This window comes from Dermochelys coriacea, chromosome 1, assembly GCF_009764565.3.
Source record: "Dermochelys coriacea isolate rDerCor1 chromosome 1, rDerCor1.pri.v4, whole genome shotgun sequence".
Classification (NCBI taxonomy): Eukaryota; Metazoa; Chordata; order Testudines; family Dermochelyidae; genus Dermochelys; species Dermochelys coriacea.
The window spans coordinates 237,487,820-237,515,666 of NC_050068.2; the positions used below are offsets into that span (position 1 = coordinate 237,487,820).

General features: G+C 42.6%; 1 protein-coding gene across 1 annotated transcript in view; it reads right to left on the reverse strand.

The window, feature by feature from the left end:
* PIK3C2G (phosphatidylinositol-4-phosphate 3-kinase catalytic subunit type 2 gamma) overlaps nt 1-27,847 on the reverse strand; it is a 305,063-nt gene that overhangs the window by 243,826 nt on the left and 33,390 nt on the right. Inside the window, exons 6-8 of the mRNA XM_043516861.1 lie at nt 20,566-20,636; nt 15,861-15,924; nt 6,462-6,584 (exon numbers count right to left, since the gene is read on the reverse strand). Of these exons, the coding sequence (XP_043372796.1) occupies nt 6,462-6,584; nt 15,861-15,924; nt 20,566-20,636 (258 nt within the window). The remainder of the gene's footprint in view (nt 1-6,461; nt 6,585-15,860; nt 15,925-20,565; nt 20,637-27,847) is intronic.

Below are 27,847 nucleotides of genomic sequence, written 5' to 3' on the forward strand. Positions count from 1 at the left end.
GAATGCTGATGAAATAAAGGGAAAGTGGCTTTCATAACCAGAATCACCCTTCATCGGGGGGGGGGGGGGAGAATCCATTTCCCAATTCAGTACCAATTTGAAAGAATCAGTTTCAGCCTCTTTCCTTTTTATGCTTTTTAGTTCATTTCTAAAAGACCAATTATCCCACAATTAGCCCTTTCCCCATCCCAAAGAACTGGGTTCCTTGGTCGTCTGTTTATTAAGAGCATGGCACTGAAGAAAATACTGTGTTCAGGGGGAAGATTTTTATCTCTGTCCCCAGAAATGGGAGATGGACTCTACAGATAAGAGTCAATACTCCTTGTCATAAACTGCTGTAAATCAAATCAGCGGCACTGCGATGGGTACCCGCATGGCCCCACAGTATGCCAACATTTTTATGGCTGACTTAGAACAACGCTTCCTCAGCTCTCGTCCCCTAATGCCCCTACTCTACTTGCACTACATTGATGACATCTTCATTATCTGGACCCATGGAAAAGAAGCTCTTGAGGAATTCCACCATGATTTCAACAATTTCCATCCCACCATCAACCTCAGCCTGGACCAGTCCACACAAGAGATCCACTTCCTGGACACTACGGTGCTAATAAGCGATGGTCACATAAACACCACCCTATATCGGAAACCTACTGACCGCTATTCCTACCTACATGCCTCTAGCTTTCATCCAGATCATACCACTCGATCCATTGTCTACAGCCAAGCGCTACGATATAACCGCATTTGCTCCAACCCCTCAGACAGAGACAAACACCTACAAGATCTCTATCATGCATTCCTACAACTACAATACCCACCTGCTGAAGTGAAGAAACAGATTGACAGAGCCAGAAGAGTACCCAGAAGTCACCTACTACAGGACAGGCCCAACAAAGAAAACAACAGAACGCCACTAGCCATCACCTTCAGCCCCCAACTAAAACCTCTCCAACGCATCATCAAGGATCTACAACCTATCCTGAAGGACGAGCCATCGCTCTCTCAGATCTTGGGAGACAGACCAGTCCTTGCTTACAGACAGCCCCCCAATCTGAAGCAAATACTCACCAGCAACCACACACCACACAACAGAACCACTAACCCAGGAACCTATCCTTGCAACAAAGCCCGTTGCCAACTCTGTCCACATATCTATACAGGGGATACCATCATAGGGCCTAATCACATCAGCCACACTATCAGAGGCTCGGTCACCTGCGCATCTACCAATGTGATATATGCCATCATGTGCCAGCAATGCCCCTCTGCCATGTACATTGGCCAAACTGGACAGTCTCTACGTAAAAGAATGAATGGACACAAATCAGACGTCAAGAATTATAACATTCAAAAACCAGTTGGAGAACACTTCAATCTCTCTGGTCACTCGATCACAGACCTAAGAGTGCCTATACTTCAACAAAAAAGCTTCAAAAACAGACTCCAACGAGAGACTGCTGAATTGGAATTAATTTGCAAACTGGATACAATTAACTTAGGCTTGAATAGAGACTGGGAATGGATGAGTCATTACACAAAGTAAAACTATTTCCCCATGGTATTTCTCCCTCCCACCCCACCCCCCACTGTTCCTCTGATATTCTTGTTAACTGCTGGAATTAGCCTACCTGCTTGTCACCATGAAAGGTTTTCCTCCTTTCTCCCCCCTGCTGTTGGTGATGGCTTATCTTAAGTGATCACTCTCCTTACAGTGTGTATGATAAACCCATTGTTTCATGTTCTCTGTGTGTGTGTATATAAATCTGTCCTCTGTTTTTTCCACCAAATGCATCCGATGAAGTGAGCTGTAGCTCACGAAAGCTTATGCTCTAATAAATTTGTTAGTCTCTAAGGTGCCACAAGTACTCCTTTTCTTTTTATAAACTGCTGTAGTTTCTTTTATTATTTCTCTACTGCATTTGTCACCTGAAATACCAGAAGACTATTCTTGGAAATATTTCTATTTAAATTAAATACAAATATTCACAAAAATATTGTGAATTGGGGCAGGGGGGGGTCAAGGGGAGGGGGCTGTCAGGGGTCAAGGAGAAGGGGGGATTGGATGAGTCGGGAGTTCTGAGGGGGGCAGTCAGGGGCAGGAAGTGGGAGGGAGTGGATAGGGGGCAGGGGCCAGGCTGTTTGAGGAGGCACAGCCTTCCTTACCTGGCCCTCCATAGAGTTGTGCAACCTCGACGTGGCCCTCTGCCAAAAAGTTTGCCCATCCCTGGTCTAGGAGAATTGAACATAGGACTAGAAAATAAGATTTTCTGAGTTCAAATTCCAGTTCTTCTATGAACTCACTTTATACCCTTTGGCAAGCCCATTTCACCGCTCAGCCTCAGGTTTACTCACATAAAAATACTTGGAGAGAATGAGGATTTTATTGGAGTTTGAAAGTGTGAAGAACACAGGTTTAAATGACTGACGGGAAATGTGTAATATGCCATAAAAATCTGTGCCATGCATCACTGTCATGCTATGTGAAATGCTACAAAACAACTAAATTAGCTTTCCCCAATCACAGCTTTGGGGTATCATCATGGTATTCAAAATCCAGCCAGCCGGCCTATTCATATACAATTTTTTGGGGTAGATTAGCATCTCTCCACACTCTTCTTCTAACCCATTTTTCCCCCTGCCTTAAGAAGATTGTTCTTACATGTAAGAGACTGCGGAAGACTTTGTTATGGCCTAGCCAGGGAACTTTTGCTTTTTTGAGCTGAGAGGTTATTGTGGGACATAAATAGCTGCTTTGTTATTGTGGAATAAAAATAGTTTTTGAAGGACACAGCTGATTTGCATGGCTCTTTGCACGGTAGTAAAAAGCCCCTCCTTTAAAAAGCACCTAATTTTAAATTCATGAGCTGGTTTTGTGTAGTGCTTATTAACGCTGATTGTCTGCCCCTCCATCCCAGGCAAAACTCCGGTGTGCTGGGTTCTCCGCTTCCATGACTGCAACGCTTGAAGTCCGTTGCGGGTGGTCACTAACCTTTTAATAAAGCCAATAACTCACAGCTGTGTGTAAGCCTCGTTTTTTCAGAGTACTCCTGCCAGGCCTGTGGTGCTTCGAGCTCATTGGCCCAGAACTTTTGGCACAGCGAGCAGGGTACCCTAAGAAGCGATACCGCTTTGGCCAAAGGTAGGGGAAGTGGGGAAGCAGTCGCTGTCCCTACAGAGCATACCAGGATGGCCCCCGACAGAGCACTGGGGGCCGGTAGCGCGGATTATGGCTGGGTGGGCTGCCCCGGAGGATTGGCCGGAGTTTCAACAGGCTGCGGGGGTTACACCCGTGAAGCTGGTAGAGGGGTTTCAGCGGTTAAAAGTAAACCGGCGCTCTGGGGCGGAAAGGCAAGCGATGGGAGAGCTAAGGTGGCTCCTCCTGACCGCCATCCGAGCCCAAAATAAAAAGGTGCTCCGCTTACAGTGAGCACTAAAAAAAAAACCTCAAAAATGCACAGCACCGGCGGAGGCCCGTGCCGTGGCTCAAAAAGTTGTCCGCACATTTAAAAGAAGTAAGTTGCAGAAAATTGTAAAAACGTTCCAACAGGAGTCCAGGGAGAGCATCCTGCAGTGACTCGTAAGGGTCTGGGACAATGCAGGTAACACGGTTTTGTTGCTCTCTTATAAATTTCAACAGTTGGGGGTCCTATCGCAAAACTCTCAGGTACGTGCACAATTGGCGAACCCACCGTGGCCGCAGGCTGGGGGGCAAGACATCAAAAGCCCCTCTTTGTACCACTGGCTGGCGGTTGCAGTGGAGGTGGCCTACCCCTCGGTGGGGGAGTTAAAGGCACAGGCACGCCCCTGGAAGACCATTCCAAAAGGGGTGCAAGCCCTCTGTCAATTGGGAATGGCCTGGGCTGTCTCCACAGGCAAAATAATAGGGCCAAACAATGTACTGGTAACAAAATCGATTAAAGCCACAGTGTTACGCCTAGCCCCTAATAAGTTAAAACCTTCCCTCCTCGCAGTCATCATGGCAAAAAATGGGCGCGTGGGAGACTTGGCAGCCACCCTTATGCAATTAAAAGCCGCCTTAGTGGGTGCTAGGCCAAGAGCCATATGGGCTGCGAAAGGGCAGCAAGGTGAGGAACAAAAAAAAAAAAGGGGAGTTGCGGGTGCCCCAGAAGACCTTGTGGCTAAATCTCTTGCAAGCTGGTGTCTCTCACAAAAAAATCAATAAAAAGCCAACGGCGATCTTATATAAGCAATGAATGCAGCTGCCCCCTACCAAACATAGTGCCAAAAAAAAAAAATATAAAGCAAACCAAGCAGCGGAGCCCTCTGCTCCGCCAGCCGAGTGGAAACTGCCGTGCCCATATTGAGGGCGTGGCAGGTCCTCTGTTCCGTGTGTCGTAACGGCCACACACGGGAGGGAGGCGGGGGACCAACGCCCCTATGTACCCTTAGCGATTCGCTGGCCAAGGGAAAAAGTCCAACATGTGTTGGCGTTAATAAATACGAACAGCTAGGTATTATACAAGGGCCTCCGAACCTAAATAACTGCGTGGGAGGCGAAGGGTTGGGAACTCGCAGGCCAGCCCCTGTGGGGAGCGGTGCTCTGGCAGCAACTCCTGCATTATGCTCGACGAGCCCCTCTGGCCGTGTGACATGTAGATGCCCACACAAAGGCTAAAACCTCGAGGCCCACTGGAATGCGGTGGCCAATGCAATGGGAGCAAAAAGAGGCCCTGTGTAATCTGTTCCCTTTACCTCCCGTAGGTCTAAAAACCAGCACCCTGAGCGAGACCAAGTGGCATGTATTAGCGAACATGTGGTAAATGGTACCATAGCGAAAATTGCAGGCCGCCGTAGTCCTCACCACCAAAAAAAATAAGCATGCATACTCCCCCCCCCCAAAAAAAACCGATTTATCCCCTCATGGTCTCGCTCTCCCGTTTGTCGCTGCACTCCTTATAAGAATCACCGCTGCAAGAGCTACCACCTCCTCCGTAAATACCTAGTTGGTGTTAGCCCAAAGTGCTGTTAATGCGACGTCGTTTTGCTTACCGTGTACATATACCATAAATGCCGTAATAAAAACCTGTTTCATCAGCGTCTGCACAGACCTAACCCTCGTCCAGAACTATTCCTTACTAAAATCAATTAATAAAACTATTACATATACAAATTTGTATGCTTTGGGTCCTGCCCAATACAATGTAAATACGTCTATGTATTTGTTCCGTCTTCTCGGCTTATATTTTTGCTGCCTTTGCGGCCGTGGCCTAGTTTCCCAGTGCTGTGTGCGGTTTCCCCTCTGCACTGTATCCTCATGGTCCTTAACATCGCTCAAAAAGCAAGGGGAGAAGTTTAAGGGACTGCGGAAGACTTTGTTACGGCCTAGCCAGGGAACTTCTGCTTTCTCGAGCTGAGAGGTTACTGTGGGACATAAATAGCTGCTTCGTTATTGTGGAATAAAAATAGTTTTTGAAGGACATAGCTGCTTTGTATGGCCCTTTGTAAGATAGTAAAAAGCCCTCCTTTAAAAAGCATCTAATTCTATATTCATGAGCTGTTTTTGTGTAGAGCTTATTAATGCTGATTGTCTGCCCCTCCATTGGACTCTGTCCCAGGCAAAGCTCCGGTGTGCTGGGTTCCCCGCCTTCGTAACTGCAATGCTTAAAATCCCTGTTGCGAATAAGTCACTAACTTTTAATAAAGCCAATAACTCACAGCTGTGTATAAGCCTTTTCTGCCAGGCCTGTGGTGCTTCGAGCACCTTGGCCCAGAACATTACATATGTCATAAGATTTATGGGCTAAAACATTGTTCTGATATTTGATTATTTAACTAAGTGTACTGTGTAGGAGATAAAATGATAGATTGTGGATGAAATGAAGATCTGGGTTAACCAACAAGAATGGGTCCAATCTTGTAGCCCCTTCCACATGAAAACTCAAATCAATGAGAAAGGACAGCAGGATACAGACCACTTATGGAAAGACAGAGGAAAACTTAAACTTCTTAAAATGCTGAAGTACGAATTTCATTAATGTGAGAAAGCATTAGCACGACTAACCCACAGTGATTAATGGCCTGATTTTCAGTAGTGCGGAGTATCTGCATTCCCCAGATACGGACTTCAAATGGAGCTCTGAGTGCTCAGAACCTCTGCTAACCTAATCCTACATGACTTTCCCAAGGTCACACAAGAAGTTTATGGCAGAGCTGGGAACATAATCCATCTATCCTATGTCCAAGTTCAGTACCTTACCCACAAGACCAACCTTTTATTGCTTTCTAGTCATACATTTCATTGCTCACAACCTTTTCTCTTTTTAAGCTGCCTCTTCCTAATATTCACCTCTAAGAAAATAAGTAGCAAGGCAGTATCTTGACTCATCATCTTGATCAATGAAGAAATGAATGATACCTACTTAAGTTATGGTGTCCAAGAGGAAATAGGACATCAGCACTTCTGGCCAACTTTGTAAAGGTTTCAGTGCATCCTTTACCTGTGTTTTTCCCAGTGGCACTGCACGGAGTTTCTTGACTGCATCAGTAATAGCCCTGGTTTCCACAGAACAGAGAAAGCTGCAGATTGCTTTAGCTTCTTCAATCACTTTATCCACTTTATGCTGTTGATGGCAAGGAGAAAAAAACCCATTTAATAGAAATACCTCACAAAAACCTTATCACTAAGTTAAACTGAAGTCAGTGGGTGCATCCAAAAATAAGTCTGGCACAAAAGACAAGACATCATACATAAACCCAGGAACTTTGCAGACCACTGAGGAGTAGCAAAGTCTTCAAGACAGTGGGCGCGAAACTCTATATGCCTTACATGATTCCTATAGAGCAAGGTGAATCTTTCCTAATGAAATCTTTAACAAGCCAGGCATTACCTGCTTCGGTGTTTGATTACATACCTGAAAGAGTCAGGCCAGTTTCACCAAAGGTTTTGTGGAGATCCAAGAACCTTTTGGCATATCTAAGCTAAGCTTCATGGACTAATTCCTTGTTTTGATTGAAAACTGTGACAAACTTAGCCTCTAAGATTAATTTTAAGGCAAAACATGGTGGTTTAGCTGGGTTTCATTTAAAAAAAACCCACAAATTCTGAACAAACAAGTTCTGTGGGAACTTGAACTGGATGACTTGGAAACTTCAACCAGATGAACTGGAAACTTCAAAAGCTTTTCACGAACCCTCAGAGTTAACGTCACTTTTTGTCTCCTACTCATACCAATGAGCCATTCTACATAGCCATGTTCCTCCTTCCTAGAAGTACCGACTCCTTCGAGTAATTACCTCTGACACATGGATAGAAAATTGAATATTTTGCAATCTGTTTTTCTGCAAAAAATGTATATTTCCAATCTATTAAATGTTCATGAAGATAAAGTCCAGACCTTTAAAATATTGTATTTTGCAAGCCCATTGGCCAAATTACACTGTCTTTTACACAAACTGAGTTGTTCCAGATATATGATATGTATTTAAGAATTTGTGACCCAAAAGAGTATATTATCCTTGAGTGGGTATCTGATGGAAGCTACTTAGGCATGAAATGTCACCTGATAGAACTCATGGCAGAGATTAGAGAGATTAGAGATGCAGCTGGAGATAATGATGGAATTTAGTTGGGAATTTGAAGGCATAATGCAGGACAGGAGAGAGGAGGTAGTACAGACAACTCAAGATTTGTGTAATGAGGAGGAGACAAGTAGAAGATACAGTGGCAAGGAAGAAAAGAAGGGAAGCCAGTCCCCACAGAAGAGAGATAGAGATGACAGAGAAACCCAGAAACTGGAGTTTAAGGAAAAGTGAGGATGATGTATCAGGGACTATGACACAGAACACAAGACAGATTCATTCCAACACCAGGATGAGACAGGTCTATGTGGTTGCAGACTCCATACTCAGAAGAATCATCAGGTCTCTCACCAGACCAGATCTAGAGGAGAGTATGCTGTCTGCCAGGAGCAAGGATACGAGGTGTGGACATGAAGCTGACGAGGATCCGGACGGGAGCATAGATAAATCCACTGATTGTGCTGCATGTTGGGATGAATGACATTGCTCGATTTCCACTATAATGATTCAAGGATGAGTATACTTGGCTGGGTAAGGTGCTTAAAGAAGAGGAAACTCAGGCGATTTTCAGCTGAATTCTTCTGGTCCCTAGAGAAGAAGGGTAAAGACATGACAAGATCATGATAATCAACAGATGGCTCAAGGATTGGTTCTATCAGGAAGGTTTTGGGATGATTGACCATAGGAAGATATTCAAAGAAGAGACTCTTCTCAACTGATGGACTCCACTTGAGTATTAAAGTTTTGGGACGAAGGCTGGCATGATTGATAAGAAGGGCTTTTAACTAGGAAATGGAGAAGGTTGAGAGAGACTCATGAAATCTCCACAACTGGACTTCAATACACAGGAGGAGGAAAATCGGCTAAATGAAGATATAGTAAAGGATAATGGAACATCACAAAGTAAGAGTATCAACACCACAGAGAAAAAAATTACAAATATTGAGTGGAGTGGTAGACAAGTAGTTGTTACAGTTAGTGAAAGGATTATCTCTAATCCAGATAGAAAACTGGGTGAGGTCCTAGAGAAACAATGGAAATATTTGTATACTAATGTGAGGAGTATAAATAAAATGGAGGAACTGGAATTACTGGGGCAGGGTCTTGGCCACATGGCTCAGGATATAACTGATCACCATATTTGCGGTTGGGAAGGAATTTCCCCTGGGTCAGACTGGCAGAGACTCTGGGGATTTTTCACCTTCCTCTGCAGCATGGGGCACAGGTCACTTGAAGGTTTAAACTAGTGTAAATGGTGAATTCTCTGTAACTAGAAGTCTTTAAACCAGGATTTGAGGACTTCAGTAAATCAGCTAGAGATTAGGGGTTTATTACAGGAGTGGGTGGGTAAGATTTTGTGATGTGCAAAGTGCAGGAGGTCAGACTAGATGATGATGATGGTCCCTTCTGACCTTAAAGTCGACAAAGTAAACCAGGGATTACAGAAACCTGGTGAAAAGCACTCAAAACTGGAATACAGGTACTGAAGGGTATGTGCTGCTTAGGACAGATAGGAGTAAAGGTAAAGTTGATAGGATAGGATAGTGTTGTACATCAGTGAAAATCTGTTTGGGTCAAAATCACTTTAGGTAACAATTGTAAAAAAGGTTGAATCAGGATAATGTTAGGGGGTTGCTATAGGCCCCTAGGGTCACACTCATATGGATAGAGATCTCTTCAAATATTATTAGAAAGATAAGTACTATCGGAAATTGTGTCATAATGGGAGACAAACATATTGGATATGGATTGAAGAATGAATGCTACTAATTATGGTAGGTCCCATTTATTCCTGGAAGTGATAATGTCACTTTTCTTCAAATTGTCACTGAATCAGCAAGAAGTGATGTAGTTTATTTTAGACTTGGTTCTGGTAAGTAGTGAAGACATCATAGAAGGTCATAGGAAATAATCTTGGATCAAGTGATGATAAATTGATTCAGTTTAAATTAAATGGAAGGATAATCAAAACCAGGTCATCAACTATGATTTTTTACTTCAAAGGGGCAGACTTTGGGAAATTAAAGGAATTTCTCAAATCAACTGCACTAAAGAGCTCAAGAACTTAAATGTGGAGGAGGCTTGGAATTTCTTCAAATCAACAGTTCAAAAACTAAAAATTTGCATCACAAGCTAGGGGAAAAAACTTGTAGGGAAAGGCTCCATACACAGGTAGATGAATACCCTCCTCAAAAAGGTTATTAGGAGTAAGCAGAGAGCCCAGAGGGAATGGAAAAGGGAACTGATCAGCAAAGAAAACTACATTGTGGAGATTAGAAAATGTAGGAATAAAATGAGCACTGTAAAAAGTCAAGAAGAAACAGATCTTGCCAAGGAAATTAAAATAAATAATAAGAGGTTTATTAGTTTCATAAATAAAGAGAGAATAAAGAAGGATGAGGTTGGACCACTATGCAGTGTGAACGGGAAGAAGATTAAAGATAATCTAGGTATGGCACAAAAGCTAAATAAATAAATTGCCTCTGTTTTCAATAAGGATAATAATATAGAACATGTGCAGGAAGGCAATACGGCTCGTGGGAATGAGTGTCTAGAAATAAAATTTATTTCATCTGAGGTGAAACAAAAACTTAAAGAGTTTAATACACTCAAATCAGGATGAAGGGATAATTTACATCCCAGAATACTGAAAGAATAAACACATGAAATTGCTGGTCTGGTAATAAGGATTTATAATACAGCTGTATATTCAGACGTATTAATACCATATGACTGGAGAATAGCTAATGTTGAACCTATACTTAAGAAAGGGAAAAAGTGATTTTGGCAATTAAAAACTTGTTAGACTGGAGGGAACTTACTACTGGAGTTCCTCAAGCGTTGGTCTTGGGAACAGTATTATTCAATTTTTTATTAATGATCTTGACACAAAAACTAGGAGTGCGCTATTAAAATTTGCAGATGATACAAAGTTGGGAGGCATCGTCAATACAGAGGAAGATCAGAATATTATGCAGGAAGATCTGGATAATGTTGAAGATGGGAGTGACAGAATGGGATGAAATTCAATAGTATAAAGTGAAAAGTCATACATATAGGGTCTAATAATATGAATTTCTTCTACAAGCTGGGGGCTGGAAATGGCAGAGGATAGAGACCAGGGTGTATGAGTTGATCACAGGATTACTATGAACCACCTCTGTGATAAGGCTGTGAAAAAGACAAAGGTGATCCTATGAAGAGCCAGGCAATTCATTTCCAGGAGAGAGAAAAAAATATTAATGCCATTTTATAAGGCATTGGTAAGACCTCACTTTGAATACTGTGTGCAAGTCTGGTTACCCATGTTCAAGAAAGATTAATTTAAACTGGAACAGGTATAGCGAAGAGCTATTAGAATGATCCAGGGAATGGAGGAACCAGTTTAATAGGAGACTGGAAGAGCTTGGCTTGTTTAGTAGTGCAAAAAGACTACAGAGGGGATATGGTTGCTCTATACGAGTACATCCAGGGTAAATATCAAGGATGGTGAAGAGCTATTTAAGCTAAGAGACAATGATGGCACAAGAACGGATAGATACAAACAGGTCATGAACAAATTCTGGCTGGAAATTGAAGAATGTTTCTAACCATCAGAGGGGTGAGATTCAGGAACAGCCTCCCAGTAGGAGTGGGAAGGCAAAACAACTTTAGGAGAGCACTGGACAAATGTATGTGTATGATTGTACAACAGGGTTGCTTGTAATGGTGAGGCACAGGGCTCAGCAGCCCTGGGGCTCACTTCAAGTTAACATATTTTGTTCCTAAAACCATATTGTTCAGGGTTTCAGACAGCCCCCTGCAGGAGTCAGGAAGGGACTTCCCCTCTCCCAGTTTATTCTCATTTTTTTGTTTTATGTCCTTCCTCTGAAGCATCAGGGCTGGAGATGGGGCACTGGAGTGGGGGGCAGGGCTCTGAAGTGGGGTACCATCAGTCTCTCTCTTAGGAGCTTGATTGCCTAGTTCTTGCCCACATGCTGTGGATCTAACTCATCACCATGTGTGGGGTTGGGAAGGAATTTTCCACCAGATCAGATAGGCAGTGACCTTGGGTGTTTATTTTGCCTTCCTCTGCTGTTTGTGGTGCGGGTCATTTGCCAGGATTACCTGGGTATATTTCAGGTAGTCATTTCCTTGCCATTGCGAGGCTTCGGGCATTGGTGCTCCTTCCTACTCTCTGTCTGTGGCACACAACAGTCTAGTGTCCTGCAGGCTGGAATATGGTGGTCTAATATAGGTTGTTGGCTTTAGTGCTTGGGTGCTGGGTGGTTTTGGTGGCCTGTAATATTTAGACTAGATGATCTGGTCATCCCTTCTGGCCTTAAACTCTATGACTCCAGGAATCTAAAAGGGGATCTCTGTAAATACTACATACTCTATATTGGGGAGAATATTTAAAATAATTTCCATGGATTCCTTATTTATTTTTACTACTGACTGCCTTAAAGAAGGAAATTCATTCCATGAGCAAGCAAAAACTCTCCTCCTAAAATATTCTCTATGTCTTTGTATTGATAACATTCCTTTCAGTGAGCTACAGTGTGTTAATGTGCTGATAAAATTATTTTTGTAACTCATCCATTTCTATGATCGAAAGAGAAAAATTGCCCCTAAAATGAACTTTTTTATTTCTAAACTGAAGGCCTGTAACTGAACTGTAACAAGAAGGTTAATATCTATCATTAATACAAATAAATAAATACATGGAATAACTATCACTGGTCTAACTCCCCTGACTTAATTAGAGCAGGGATATATTAGACACCCTCTCTCACAGAATTCTGAAAAATAAAATGAACACACTTTTTAAAAGAAAATATTGCCTTAGGATTGAAGGGGAAGGAGATTGCTTATGGTTGTTTGTATTCTCTAACAAACTTTGGAGCTTCCTTCAGCCTTAAATTGATTCATCACTTTCTAACCTGTCCCTTTTTAATTATTGCATTTTCCTTTCTTCCTCCTTTCCCCTCCCCCCATCACGTTGATTTTTAAATTAAATGCTTGCAGATTTTCCTCTCTGTATGTACAGAGTACATATAACCATACTGGCAGGAGCTGCTAAAATGGGACAGCTTTGTCATCACCTTAACGATGACAAAGCCAGAGGATTATGTGGGCTTTTTTATTGTATGGACCTGGAGAATATTACTATTTTTCTTTTCCACATGTGGATATGGATTTGTAACACAAGGGACTTTATCTCTACAGACACACGCACACACAGGAATTTTCAGAGTAATACATTATCATTGCAGACACACAAGGCTATTCCATGAATAGGGTGATTGCTGTACTTCCTCTGGAGGAAAAATATCTTGTTTAATATTGTCAGAATACATTGTGGATTCCTATAAAAAAGCATGTTGGAAAGTTTTGAAGAGTGTTTGCATTTCCATGATATGACGTGCCATTAAGTGTGAAGCAAGACATTTTATAAATAGGTATGGTTTATGGACTTGGTACTCTGAAGGCATGGATCTTATTGCCTTAAAGGACAAAGATATGAAAAATATTTTAAACTAGATATGACTGATGATAGATTTTTCTCTCATCATCTCTCTTTCCAGACAGACATTTAATACCTGGAGAGTCTTCCCTTTCCAGATATAGATATATCACATTGATTTCACCTTAATGGACTGAACACAGAGACACTCATTTTTCTGTAGCTATTTCGGGAGGTTTTTGTTCTAAATGTCCTAAAATTCAGGAAGAATTAAAGTCAACATAAAGTACATGTTTTATTTTACTGAAAATATTTAAATACTACTATTTAATACTATAACTTTTGGAGGATATTTTGATGTTTAAATAATTTCTATAATTAAAACACCATCCCACTGTGGAACACCCCTTTATCAAAAGTTAAACAATAGTTTCTTTACAGGTTAACTGGAAGTTTATTATAAATTACAAGAGATGATTCGGGCGATCAGAATGGCTAACATTTAGGGCATTAATTCTGTGGAAATGCTCCATACATGTTTGGTCAAACTGCATTTCTTGTGCCAAATATTCCATACTTCTATCTTTCTGATTTTCATTTTGTAATAGCAGCATCTAGCTTGTAGGGCATTTACTGTACATTAATAATAGCAAGGACTACAGTTCTGCCATGGATCTCACTCATGGATTCCACAACTTTAAAGTTTTTCAACAAATACTCATGACTTATGGGATTTGAAGATGTGGGTATGTAAATGACTGAAACAAATTTACTGAGGTGGAGTTCTGCCACCTTAAAACCAGAGCTGGAGGAAGACTAAGGTCTGAGTTCAGCAAAGCACTTAACCACATGCTTAATGTTAAGCAAGTACCTAAGTCCTATTGGCTTAAAGTTAAGTGCTCTACTGAATAGGGATGGACTTACCCTCCTAACTTCCTGCACTGCTGCAAGCTAAACAGGCAGATTCCATGACCACTTCATAACTTTTTCAGGCCAGCTACCATAACAATTAATTCTAATAATAATAGTTTTTATGTGCATGGAAAATTTCATATACACAGCCCAATTCTCTGCTGTGTTACAATGGAGTTACAACTGGCCTAAAACTGGTGCAACACAGTGAAGAATAAAGACAACACCACTGTAGTTTCAGGAAAGGATTGTGAACTCAACAAGGCACAAATTTAGGCCCTGATCCTGAGGTAAACTATGGCCATATCAACACTGCAAAAACACTGTTTTTAACAACTGTTAACTAACTCATGCTAAAATTTAAGTATCATGAGTTTACGATAGGGTAAACTACAAATATTTGTAGACTGCAACAAATAATTGCGTGTTGTCCAAACTAGTCTTTAGGTTAGATTAGCCTTTGATGGCTAGGAACTCCAGGTAAAAATCTTAAGAGAAGGGATGCCCCAGGGATTTTATATAGGTGCAGAGGTCTGCCTACGCAGTATATATTGCAGGATATGGAGCTTGGAGTGCAGTTAATTGTGTGATTAATGTTGTGCATAGCTCCTTTCCAGTTTAGAACCCTTTTTTCTTTGGTGCTAATCCCGCAAGCACACATGTATAACTGAACTTAATGGAACTTCTCACATAAATAAAAGTCTAACAGGCTGCAGTACTGGGGTCTCAGAGCACAGTCCTGTAAACACTTAAACATGTGCCTAACTTCACAAACATAAGTACTTCCACTGAGTTCAAAGGAACACTGCTCATATGAGTTAAATTAAGCAAATGCCTATGTGTTTTCAGGATCAGGGCCTTAGTTTGAAATTGCTGTGTCGTTTCGGTCCTGAATTGCTGATCTATGAATGCCATTATGGGGCTTCACTAAAACACAGCCCAGGCTGCAATTGAACAGATGATGGGATCCTGCAAAAGAAAAGTTTCAAGGATTTTCACACAAAGGTAATTTTTTTGCAGGAATTTTTGGTAATTTTTCATAATTCAAAATGGAAATATCCACTACACAAAAATATCTTGAAAAAGTGAAATCTGAGGTGGCAAGGGATTAGTACCCTAAAACTGAATGGAGATTTTTGGTTGTGTATTTTTTGTTTTTTGTTTTGTGTTCTGGCGCGTAACATTTTGCAAGAGAATTCCTTACTTTAGCACAACTAGTTAAACTCTACTGCATCAAACTGTAATAGCTTCAAGTTGCTGCATGAGTATATTCTGTGACCTAACAAGGTCTTGTGCTTTCTTTTATTTCCCAAATCATAAATGAAATAAGGAAGAACTAGTTTAACCAAAAATAAGATGAGTCTGCACCACCTCCAGAACTTCATCTCAACCTATTATTTGTCTTCTTCATTCCCTCCCAAATTATCTGTCATTTAAACATGTATCTTCATTTTGGGGTTAGATTCTGCCTACGGTTGAGAGTGAAAGGCTAAAATTAAGCTTTTCTGGTGGTTTTTACAGTTGAATTGGAACCCCCTCAAGTTTTATGTTTAAACCTGATCCTGAAAACTCAAACTCATATCTCACTTTATGCATGTGATAGTACCACAGAAATACATGTTTAAGTGTTTGCAGAATTGGGGGGAGGGGCAAATTCTGCAGACTCAAGTGATTACAATAAAACTAGATCCAAATATTTGGGTGGTAACTCAAAATGAGCCTTGGATCCTTTTGTTGTTCCCTAACACTAGGAAATAGTTACCATGAATGTTTTAATCTTGTAGCATTTATCATAATTTAGATATCATTAATTTTAGTTAAGAATTTCCACACCCTTTCCAAAACAGGTTAAACAGCTTCTATTAAGAGTCCTCTTTAGGGAGGCAGATTAATCTAATAATTAGAGACTTTTCACAAGTAAGCTAATGCTTTTCTGGCAAAACAGGCTGAGAACAAATACCTCATTTTGCAATAGATATTCCACTTGACCTCCATATTTCATAATAAATGTAACAAGGTTCTTCCTGGAAATTAAAAAAATAAAAATAAAATCAACATTCAGTTAATGGTAGGTAGAAAAAAAAAGTGAACATTATTTTTACCTCACATTATAAATCAGGAATAACTTCATTGGCCACGGTGATTTTACATTGATGTAAATATGAATTCAGAATCAAGACAAGTAGATTAGACAAGTAGCTTATGTAGATTTCAAGGAATATTGAACGTGACACTTCACTACCCTTATGTAGTCACTTACCCTTGCACAAAGTAGGTTTAAAGTGCTACCTCTCCAATCTGGTGGCATTTTATACCTACTTTTTACAAACATAAGGCCCCAATTCAGCAAACTACTTAAGCAACTGCCTAAAGCTAAGCATATGCTTAAATCCCATTGACTGTGTGTATTGAAACTTAAGCGTGTGCTTAAATGCTTTTTTGAATAGAGATGGCCTTAAGTGCTTTGCTGCCTAGGGTCACAAAATAGGGTGGAAATCTATGGCTAATCAACCCCTACATCTGCAAAACAACTGGAAATAATTCTTAATTTTATAAACTCTGAACCAGATCACCAGTGTAGAAAAGTACATTTTTAAAAAGGGACAGTGTTGAAATAATAATACATTTAAATAATTACTTATTTCTAATATTTACACATTTAATTTTTTCAAATTCTTTCAGTTTCAATGATTGCCCTTACTTTCTAACATTTAAGCTTTGGCTTTACTTTTCTACTCCATTCAGTCTGGACTTGGGAAACTGATGTAACCCACATAAACCTAGTGTAGATCTCTATCCCCTGAGTCTGCTCCTGCCTCAATCCTGCAATTTGTTTTGCTCGTGAATGTATCATAGTAGAACCAACATATATCCAGGGATCCAATGACATTAGCAGATCAGGTAATATACAACAACAGTTTTGCAACATAAGGCAGCAAATTGTGAGAACCACTCTCAAATGTTGATTTCTACTCAAACTTGTACATGATAATGCAGAGTAATATACTACATACACTTCAGCATTTAATTTTTTAATTTCCTGATAGCTGTACTTCTTGTGGAGTGCTGCCAGGTTTCCTTTCCAAAAGACAATTTATTAATATGCTGATAAAAAACCCCTATATTTAACTACTCCCATCAGGTTAGCTAGCATGTTGTATTTTACAGCATCTTGATGCTGAGGAATATGGGCCAAAATTAGCTCTGGTGTAAGTGAATACAATTCCACTGATGTCCAGAAACTTACACCAAGTTTGAATTTCACTCTGGGTGTTCATTATAGTGAGGGATGGAACCATAGCACCTACCCGTAGATATACTGATTTGTTTCATTAGCTACCACCTTGCCTATAAGAGCAATCTGCTGATTTGCAAGGATAAGAGATCAGCTCATTCTCTTCACTTCATCCCAGGCCTGCTGATAGCAGCTAAAGAAGTCATGTGTTCATTATTCTCCATGAGAGCTAGTTGAGGGTGACCATCTTAACCAATTTGGCTCCTGGGACAAAAATGTTATTTCATTCTGCCATATCATGACACAAATATCACACTGTGGCATTTCATTACGATGGGGTTGCCCACACACAAATTGCTATTAAGAATAGCAAAGGAGGGCATCTTGGAAATAAATCACATTACAAGACAAGTCTTCTCTGCAGAGTTACTTCCAGTGATACAAGTCCCATCCACACACAAAATCCTTTAACTCAATTCTGTTAGTGCTTTCAATTCAAGTTGGATGGCCTTAGAACTAGTAGAGGCTACATGCTGAATAAGCACAACAGCTCAGCTACTGCTTGCAGTGTAGCCACTCACACATGAGCTTAGCTAACTCAAGAGGAGTTAGCTACACTCCAATTAATTCTGCAGTGAAGACATAGCCTAAAAAGGTCACTGCTAAATCTCCTTCTGGCATAGGTAGCAGGAAAGAAAACCTCTGTTTATGAATAAGTTAAGAGCCAGTCCAGGAAAAATACAGGAGGGGAAAGAGAACCAGACAGTAAACAAGCATTTTGTTTTTTATGAAGTGATTTGTGTTTGAAAGAAACTAAACAGATCCTTTGAAAATATCCCATATAGTTCAAGGTGACCTTGAGCAAGTCACCTCACCTCTCTGTTTTTTTCCCATCTGTAAAATGGGAAATGTGATATTTATCTTCCTTTATAAAGCACTTTGAGATCTATGGATGAAACACACTATCAGAGTTAACTATTATTATATAAAAGCTAAATATTCCTCACTCCAACTCAAAAGTTGCTCAGTGAAAGTTGAGGGAGAGCTAGCTCTGTTGATATGGGGAAAGTCGTGATCTATCTTGACTTTAAAAAAGCTTTTGATATAGTCTCTCCACAGTATTCTTGCCAGCAAGTTAAAAAAGTATGGATTGGATGAATGGACTATAAAGTGGATAGAAAGCTGGCTAGATCATCGGGCTGAACGGGTAGCGATCAATGGCTCAATGTCTAGTTGGCAGGCAGTATCAAGCGGAGTGTCCCCGGGGTTGGTCCTGCGGCCAGTTTTGTTCAGCATCTTCATTAATGGGTGATGGGATGGATTGCACTCTCAGGAAGTTCACGGATGACATTAAGCTAGGGGGAGAGGTAGATATGCTGGAGGGTAGAGATAGGGTGCAAAGTGACTAGACAAATTGGAGGATTGGGCCAAAAAAAAATCTGATGAGGTTCAACACGGACAAGGGCAGAGTCCTACACTTAGGAAGGAAGAATCCCATACACAGCTACAGGCTCGGGACCAGCTGGCTAAGCAGCAGTTCTGCAGAAAAGGACCTGGGAATTACAGTGGTTGAAAAGCTGGATATGAGTCAACAGTGTGCCCTTGTTGCCAAGAAGGCTAACAGCATATTGGGCTGCATTAGTTGGAGCATTGCCAGCAGATTGAGGGAATTGATTATTCCCTTCTATTTGGCACTGGTGAGGCCACATCTGGAGTATTGCATCCAGTTTTTGTCCCCCCACTACAGAAAGGATGTGAACAAATTGGAGAGAGTCCAGCAGAGGGCAATGAAAATGATTAGGGAGCTGGGGCATATGACTTATGAGGAGAAGCTGAGGGAACTGGGCTTATTTAGTCTTCAGAAGAGAAGAGTGAGTGAGGATTTGATAGCAGCCTTCAAATACCTGAAGGGCGGTTCCAAAGAGGACGGAGCTAGGCTGTTTTCAGTGGCGGCAGATGACAGAACAAGGTGCAATGGTCTCAAGGTGCAGTAAGGGAGGTCTAGGTTGGATATTAGGAAAAAGTATTTCACTAGGAGGGTGGTGAAGCACTGGAATGGGTTACCTAGGGAGGCGGTGAAATCTCCATCCTTTTAAGAGTCGGGTTTGACAAAGCCCTGGCTGGGAAGATTTAGTTGTGCTTTGAACAGGGGGTTGGACTAGATGACCTCCTGAGGTCTTTTCCAACCCTAATCTTCTATGAGAGATCTGGGTGTCCTTGACACATCAGCCCTAGAGCTATTTCGAACCCTGTTATAACTACCCTTGTTAAAATAGCATCTGGTTACAAAGACTGTGTTATGAAGAGTGAAGCCATTATCACAGTATTTATATTGGTATTTGGCTCTGCAAATTCTCTTTTTATGAGCAGCAGCATGAGAAAATTATAGCTCCTTCAATCCAGGGAACTTTCGAGAAGTGTGTCTGGGGGGGGGGGGGAAGGGTGGAAATGTTTTTCTCCCAGCTGTAATTTTTAAGTTCTCCTGTTCATAAAGAGAAAATTCTAAGACCCAAACACTGCTATAAATGCCGTATAATGATAATTTCTCTCTACATAACACCATTCTCATGGATTTGTAGTGAGTTGTTATTTTAACAATGCTAGTTATAACAGGGTTTAACTACACAGTTAACACTCATTGTGCTTGTAAAAATGCTATAGATGGCAGAAAGCACTATAGCCAACTATACTGAAATTATAAGGTGTACAGAAAGCCATTTTGTTGCAAACTGGAGATAATACAATTTTTCTTTAATTTATGATATAATCTATAATGAAAATGTCATATACATGCTCAACGTTAAAGGGTGAAAGGAAGAGGACAGGGAGAAAATATAGTTCAATAAAACAGACAGTTCTGCCAACCAACCAGTGAGGACAGAAGGAAAAAAACCATTCAACTCATTTTACTTTACTTGCTGCCATCTCCATCCCCAGCCAGAATTTAGCCAGAGCACAAGGGTTAAAACAACCTGGCTCTGCATGACTTCTTAGGAATACAAGAGCACAAGACATCAGCTTTGCTTTTCATCTCAAAGACAGTACTGTGATAAGAATCTGATGCACAGAAATGCTTTAATTGCTGGTCCAGTCACATGGCCTGGTTCAGGGTTTCTGTCAAATGACAAAGATCAGTATCTAATGACTTCACTAATTACTGTCAGAAGCACCTCCAATCGCACCATGACCACTAACACAGTGGTGCAATATTGGCTTAATACTGACTCATTGGAAGAAATGGCATTTATTGAAAGCTCAGCAATGGTTCATGCTGCACCCTGTGTTGTCTTTGTAGTTCTCCCATCCATGTACAAGCCTGGCTCTGCTTAGCTTATAAGTGTTGATGAAATCACAGCCCAGGGCATGTAGGTGCTGACAGCAAATATATACAGTTATTAAGTGCAGCTACTCGAACTACTAACATTCTTACCTGGACACCTTCCAAATATATGTATATTGTAGCAGCTGGTTCACATTAAACTGACTTTGGTCATCTTCATGCTGTAGAGAAAGGAACATATAAATAGTTATATAATTGCTGGTATGAAGTATCTAAGTGGTACAAATTTGTTTGGTGCTTCATAATGTCAGTATGTTCTTTCATTATTTTTGGCCCAATACTGAAGACTGATTAACACCTTCCTCTCCTTGCCTATATATTCTTGAGCCCTTACATAAACTTTTGAAGCTGGTCACACCACCAACCTGACCTTGGAAAGTAAGAAGCTCATCTTGAGTAAAATCCTCATCACTTTTGAGCATTTTCAAATAGACTTGATTGCAAGTAGAGAAGGGCTGAGGCCAGAATAGTCCAATCCAGTTCTGGATTTTTAACATTCCCAGATTTAGGAATAGTTTTGGTCAGGGTTATGGTTTCTTGCATGAGGGGAAAAAATAGGAGCCACTTGAAAAAATTCCTAGCTGGTCTTTCAAGCAAGGTAGTTCCCAACATGCACCCACCAAGCAGCCATTGCCTGTATTCTGCACAGGCAGCTCTGACTCACTGCTGAGTCCAGATCTCTGCTGACTATAGGGCCCTGAAATATGTTGTGAAATAACTGTTGCTGTCCACTGCACCACAATGAAAATCAGGAGGCAAGTTAACTGAAATATATTTATGTCTTTGATGATAATTAAGCGAGAATACAAAGGAAACAAAAGTAACAGTGAAGATACCTGACACCCAGCGCTTTAATGGCTCCCCAACCAACCAGTTATCACTGGCAACCATGGGAGTAGTCAGGCCACGGGAGCAATCATGCATCGCACTTGATAAGAGCTCGGAGATATGGTATCAGACAGCATGGTAAGGAAGGAATGTGCAAGTCCCGCCCCAAACGTGTATAGTTACTGTAACAATGCTTAAAGCTCCTCCCCTTCCCCCACAACAAATCAACCCGAAACAGAGCAGTTAACATGAAACAAAAACATTGCTTAATGATGGCATTAAAGTGCATTAAAAGTCTCCACAGCACAAAACCACAGCTAAAGGTGTTAACAATGAGGGTCCATCGTCACCCAGTTAACTGCAAGGGATGAAAACCCATTGAGATATCTTGCAATAGAAGTACACGGAAATGCTCTACTGAGCTTGTCAAGCAGCACCACAGCATTACGATTCTGACCTCAGCACAATAAACTGGGACACAGTCCCAATTTACCTTCTGGCTCCCCTCCGTTCCATGACATGCAAGCATCTAGCACCACAATTTCCCTCGCCTGCTGAGAACCAGGAGCAGCGTGCACATGGTTGAAATCAGGTTGCCTATACAAGCGTTGGAAAGCAGTTTTGTCCTCTGTCCACTCAGAGTATTCCCCTTTAGCCTCACATATGTTATGTAAAGCACAGCATGCCACAATAATCAGAACCATGCTGGCATCAAGATGGGTCTGGGGCTTCGCCAATGTGCTTTCAAATGCCCAAAGGTGCACTCCACCACCATTCTGCAGCTACTCAGCCTGTGGTTGAATTCCCTTTTTCTTGGGCTGGCAGTTTTGGGGTAAGGCTCCATGACCCACAGTATGAGCAGATATGCAGAGTCCACTAAAATCACTGTTGGCACAAAAACACTGTATAGTCTCACCTCATTTTGGGGGAATAAATTCCCTTGTTTCCCTCTGCAGCAACAACCTTGATCTCCTGAGCAGTCTGACATCATGGACCTGTCTTGTATGCCTAACATCTGTGTCCATGAACTGACCCCTATGGTCCTCTAAGCCTTGGAGAAGCAGTGAATATAGCCTTTGTGGTTCATGCATTTACCAACTCCTTTCAGAGGGCAAAGTTTAGGGAAGTGTGTTCCATCGATGACCCCTGCACAGTTCAGAAAACCATTCTGAAAACCCAATATAATTTCAAGGACTTAGGTAATGGCACCCAGCTGTGAATGGATCTCAGTTCTAATAGCCTGGTAAACCTATACAACCACCTCCCCGTCAATTGACTTCCCAACTGCAAACTGGTTGGCAACTGATCGGTAGTGGTCAGGTGTTGCCAGCTTCCAAAGGGCAATAGCAACCCACTTCTTTACTGGTACGGGTTTCTGAAATTGAGTGGTGTGGTGCTGGAGGGTTGGTGTTGTAATTGTAGGGGTCCTGACCCAAAAAGGAGTTGTGGGGGAGTCGCAAGGTGATTGTAGGGGGGTTGGCGGGGTGCAGTACGGCTACCCTTACTTTTGCACTGCTGCTGGTGGCAATGCTGCCTTCAGAGCTGGGCAGCTGGAAGGTGGCAACTGCTGGCCAGGAGCTCAGCTCTAAAGGCAGAGCCACCAGCAGCAGCAGTGCAGAATTAAGGATGGCCTGATATGGTATTGCCACCCTTACTTCTGCGCTGCATCCTGCAGAGCTGGGCTGTCAGTCAGCAGCCACCACTCTCCAGCCGTCCAGCTCTGCAGGCAGCAGGGCAGAAGCAAAGGTGACAATACCATACCCTACCATCCTCACTTCTGTGCTGCTGCCTGTAGCAGTGCTGCCCTTAGAGCTGAGCTCCCGGCCTGCAGCTGCCACTCTCTAGATGCCCAGCTCTGAAGGCAGAGTCACCACCAGCAGCAGTGCAGAAGTAAGGGTAGCAGTACTGCAACCCCATGCCTACAATAACCTTGCAACCCCACCCCCCCAAAAAAAACCCTCCTTTGGTTGGACTAGATGATCTCCTGAGGTCCCTTCCAACCCTGATATTCTATGATTAAGTACTCTATGATTAAGACCTCTACAATTACAACACCATCAAATTTCAGGGTTAAATAGCTGAAATCATGAAATTTACGATTTTTAAAATCCTATGTCCGTGAAATTGTGCCACGAATTTGGTGGGGCCCTAGATATGAGGGCGCGCAGTACATCTGAGGAAGGGCCCAACTCACCACCGGATTGGGTCATATGAAAGGAAGCTTAATAGCATGCAATACAGTACAGCCTGTGTCTATTTAATTATAGCTTCCTCTGGGCCTGGTGCACTGGTTAACATTTCTGTCTACAAGCAGAACCCTTTCTTTTCTTATGTGAGTCCATTGTTGCGAGGATTCCCTAGGGCTGGAGGAGATCTTTGGTTCTGTGACTTATGCTAGCTCTACAGCTATTAATGTTCTCAGCTGCTATTAGTAACTGAGGCCTGGAGCTCTCACATTCATGTCAATCATCATCAAGGGCTGATCAATAATTTACTTGAATGTATCATAAAAAGTCACCGTCCCTGCTGAATCCCTACTGTACATTATTGATAGTTTAGCGAATTCCTTTAGACAATAAATGTTTTCTAACACCCTGAAAACTGCTAATTTATCATCCAAGACTGTTATTAACTACTTAAAATATCAAAACTTAAAGATTACTTTGTTAGTAATAATTCTACCTGGTAGTTGTGACTATTTCAGGAGTGTTAAATGCCAAGAGCTGCACTTACTCTTTTCTTGGTCTACGTAGTGCATTGCAGTATATTAAGCCTAATTTAGACCTGTCGAATTAGAACGGCGAAGGAGCAGGCTTTTGCATATTAATGGGACAAAGATTTTTGTTCTGTTGTAGGATGAGGGATGATTCAACATAGGAAAATACTTCCATATCATTATATCACTCAGGCCTGGTTTACACTACGAGTTTATGTTGGATTTAGCAGCATTAAATCTGAATTAACCATCGACACAACGAAGCAATTTTTTTCCGACATAAAGGGCTCTTAAAACCGATTTCTGTACTCCCCCCAACAAGGGGATTAGTGCTGAAATCAACATCACCGTTTCGAATTAGGGTTAGTGTGGATGCAATTCGAAGGTATTGGCCTCCGGGAGCTATCCCACAGTGCACCATTATGACCGCTCCAGACAGCACTCTGAACTCAGATGCACTGGCCAGGTGTACAGGAAAAGCCTCGGGAACTTTTGAATCTCATTTCCTGTTTGGCCAGGCGAGCTAATCAGCACAGGTGACCATGCAGTCCCAGAATCGAAAAAGAGCTCCAACATGTACCGAACGGGAGGCACTGGATCTGATCGCTGTATGGGGAGAGGAATCCATGATATCAGAACTACGTTCCAAAAGATGAAATGCCAAAACATTTCAAAAAAATCTCAGAGGCCATGAGGGACAGAGGCTACATCAGGGACGCAACACAGTGCCACGTGAAACTTAAGGAGCTCAGACAAGCGTACCAGAAAACCAAAGAATCAAATGGATGCTCCGGGACAGAGCCCCAAACACACCACTTCTATGCTGAGAGGCATGCAGTTCTAAGGGGGGTCGCCACCACTACCCCACCCCTGTCCGTGGACTCCAAGAATGGGATACTCTCCGCCATGGCTGAGGATTTTGCAGATGGGGAAGATGAGGAGGACGACGAGCTTGAGGAGAGCACACAGCACACTGTTTTCCCCAACAGCCAGGATCTTTTTATCACCCTGACTGAAATACCCTCCCAACCCAATGAAGTGGGAGAAGGGACCTCTGCTGAGTGTACCTTTTAAAATATAATACATGTTATAAAAGCAAGCGTTTTTTAATGATTAAGTAGCCTTGAGGACTTGGGACGCATTTGTGGCCAGTACTGCTCCTGGAAAAGTCTGTTAACGTGTCTGGGGATGGAGTGGAAATCTTCCAGGGACATCTCCATGAAGGTCTCCTGAAGGTACTCTAAAAGTCTTTGCAGGTGGTTTCTGGGGAAAGCAGCCTTATTCCGTCCTCCATGGTAGGACACTTTACCACGCCAGGCCAGCAGCCAGTAATTTGGTATCATTGCATGACAAAGCCTGGCAGCGTATGGTCCCGGTGTTTGCTGGCATTCAAGCAACATCCATTCTTTATCTCTCTCTGTTATCCTCAGAAGAGTGATATCGTTCATGGTCACCTGGTTGAAATAGGGGAATTTGATTAAGGGGACATTCAGAGGTACCTGTTCCTACTGGGCTGTTTGCCTGTGGCTGAAAAGAAATCCTCCCCGCAGTTAGCCACACGGTGGGACGGGGGACATTGGCGCTGAGCTGTTCACGTTTGGCTAGCAGGGATCTTCCAGATACTAGCCACGCGGTGGGGGGAGGGGAAAAGTGATCATCCCAGAGAATTGGATGCGGGGAGGGGATTAGTTTGGTTTCTGCTGCTGCATGTTAACAGGAAAACTGCAGCAGTAAAGCCAGCTTGACGGGCTTTGCTTGGTATGGGAAAGAAGGGGGCTGCTGTTACGAAGGTTGCAGAAGCCGAAAGACTATGGCTTACCATGGCCACCTGCAAGCCGAATTCTGTTGCCTGGCCCTGCGTGTGTGATCTCTAACACCAAAGCCGCAGGCACTCAATATAAGATGCAAAATGCGACCTTGTACCAAAATCTCATGTGCTATGTAATGTGAATAGTGTTGTTCACCATGAAAGAGTATAGCCATTGTTCTGTAAAATGTATCTTTTTAAATACTTCACTCCCTTTTTTTCCTCCAGCAGCTGCAAATGTTTCAAGCCTCCCTCCTCCATCCCAGAGGCTCTCTAGGATAAGGTGGTGAAAAAAACGCACGCGCGATGACACGTTCTCTGAGCTCATGAAGTCGTCCAGCACTGACAGAGCTGTGTGGAGGGACACAATAGCAGAGTACAGGATGGTGGCCAATGAACGTGAGGAGATGTGGCAGCAGGAAGATCAGAGGAGGCATGAGGAAACGCTGGGGATACTGTGGGATCAAATGGACATGCTCCAGCATCTGGTGGAGGTTCATGAACGGCAGCAGGATCATAGACTGCTGCTGCAGCCCCTGCTTAATCGACCTCCCTCCTCCCCAAGTTCCATAGCCTCCCCTCCCAGACGACCAAGAACACGGGGTGGGAAGCTCCGGGCACCCAACCACTCCATCCCAGTGGACAGCCCAAGCAACAGAAGGCTGGCATTCAACAAGTTTTAAAGTGGCCTTTTCCTTCTCTCCTCCCACACCCCACTTGGGCTACCTTGTGAGTTATCTCCCTATTTTTATAATCAATTAATAAAGAATACATGTTTTTTAAATGATAGTGACTTTATTTCCTTTGCAAGCAAGCTGTGATCGAAGGCGGGAGGACGGGTGGCTTACAGGGAACTAGAGTCAACCAAGGGGGTGGGTTTTCATCAAGGAGAAACAAACAGAAGTGTCACACAGTACTCTGGCCAGTCATGAAACTGGTTTTCAAAGCTTCTCTGATGCGCACCACTTCCTGCTGTGCTCTTCTAACCACCCTGGTGTCTGGCTGTGCATATTCAGTGGCCAGGCGATTTGCATCAACATCCCACTCCACCATAAACGTCTTCCCCCTTACTCTCACAAAGATTGTGGAGCACACAACAAGCAGCAATAACAATGGGAATATTGGTTTCGCTGAGGTCTGAGCGAGTCAGTAAACTGCGCCAGCAACCCTTTAAATGTCCAAATGGACACTCTACCACCATTCTGCACTTGCTCAGCCTATAGTTGAACAGCTCCTGACTACTGTCCAGGCTACCTGTGTACGGCTTCATGAGCCAGGGCATTAAGCGGTAGGCTGGGTCCCCAAGGATAACTATTGGCATTTCAACATCCCCAACAGTTATTTTCTCGTCTGGGAAGTAAATCCCTTCCTTCAGCCGTTTAAACAGACCAGAGTTCCTGAAGACGCGAGCATCATGAACCTTTCCCAGCCATCCCACGTTGATGTTGGTGAAACATCCCTTGTGATCGACCAGTGCTTGCAGCACCATTGAAAAGTACCCCTGGAGGTTTATGTTCTGGCTGCCCTGGTGGTCCGGTTCCAAGATAGGGATATGCATTCCATCTATACCCCCACCACAGTTAGGGAATCCCATTGCAGCAAAGCCATCTAGAATGACCTGCACATTTCCCAGGGTCACTACCTTTGATAGCAGCAGCTCAGTGATTACATTGGCTACTTGCATCACAGCAACCCTCACGGTAGATTTGCCCACTCCAAATTGATTCCCGACTGACCGGTAGCTGTCTGGTGTTGCAAGCTTCCATAGGGCTACTGCCACTCGCTTGTGAACTGCGAGGGCTGCTCTCATCTTGGTATTCTTGTGCTTCAAGGCAGGGGAAAGCAAGTCACAAAGTTCCATGAAAGTGCCCTTACGCATGCAAAAGTTTCAGAGCCCCTGGGAATCATCCCAGACCTGCAACACTATGCGGTCCCACCACCCTGTGCTTGTTTCCCGAGCCCAGAATCGGCATTCCACGGCATGAGCCTGCCCCATTAACACTATGATCTCCAAATTGCGG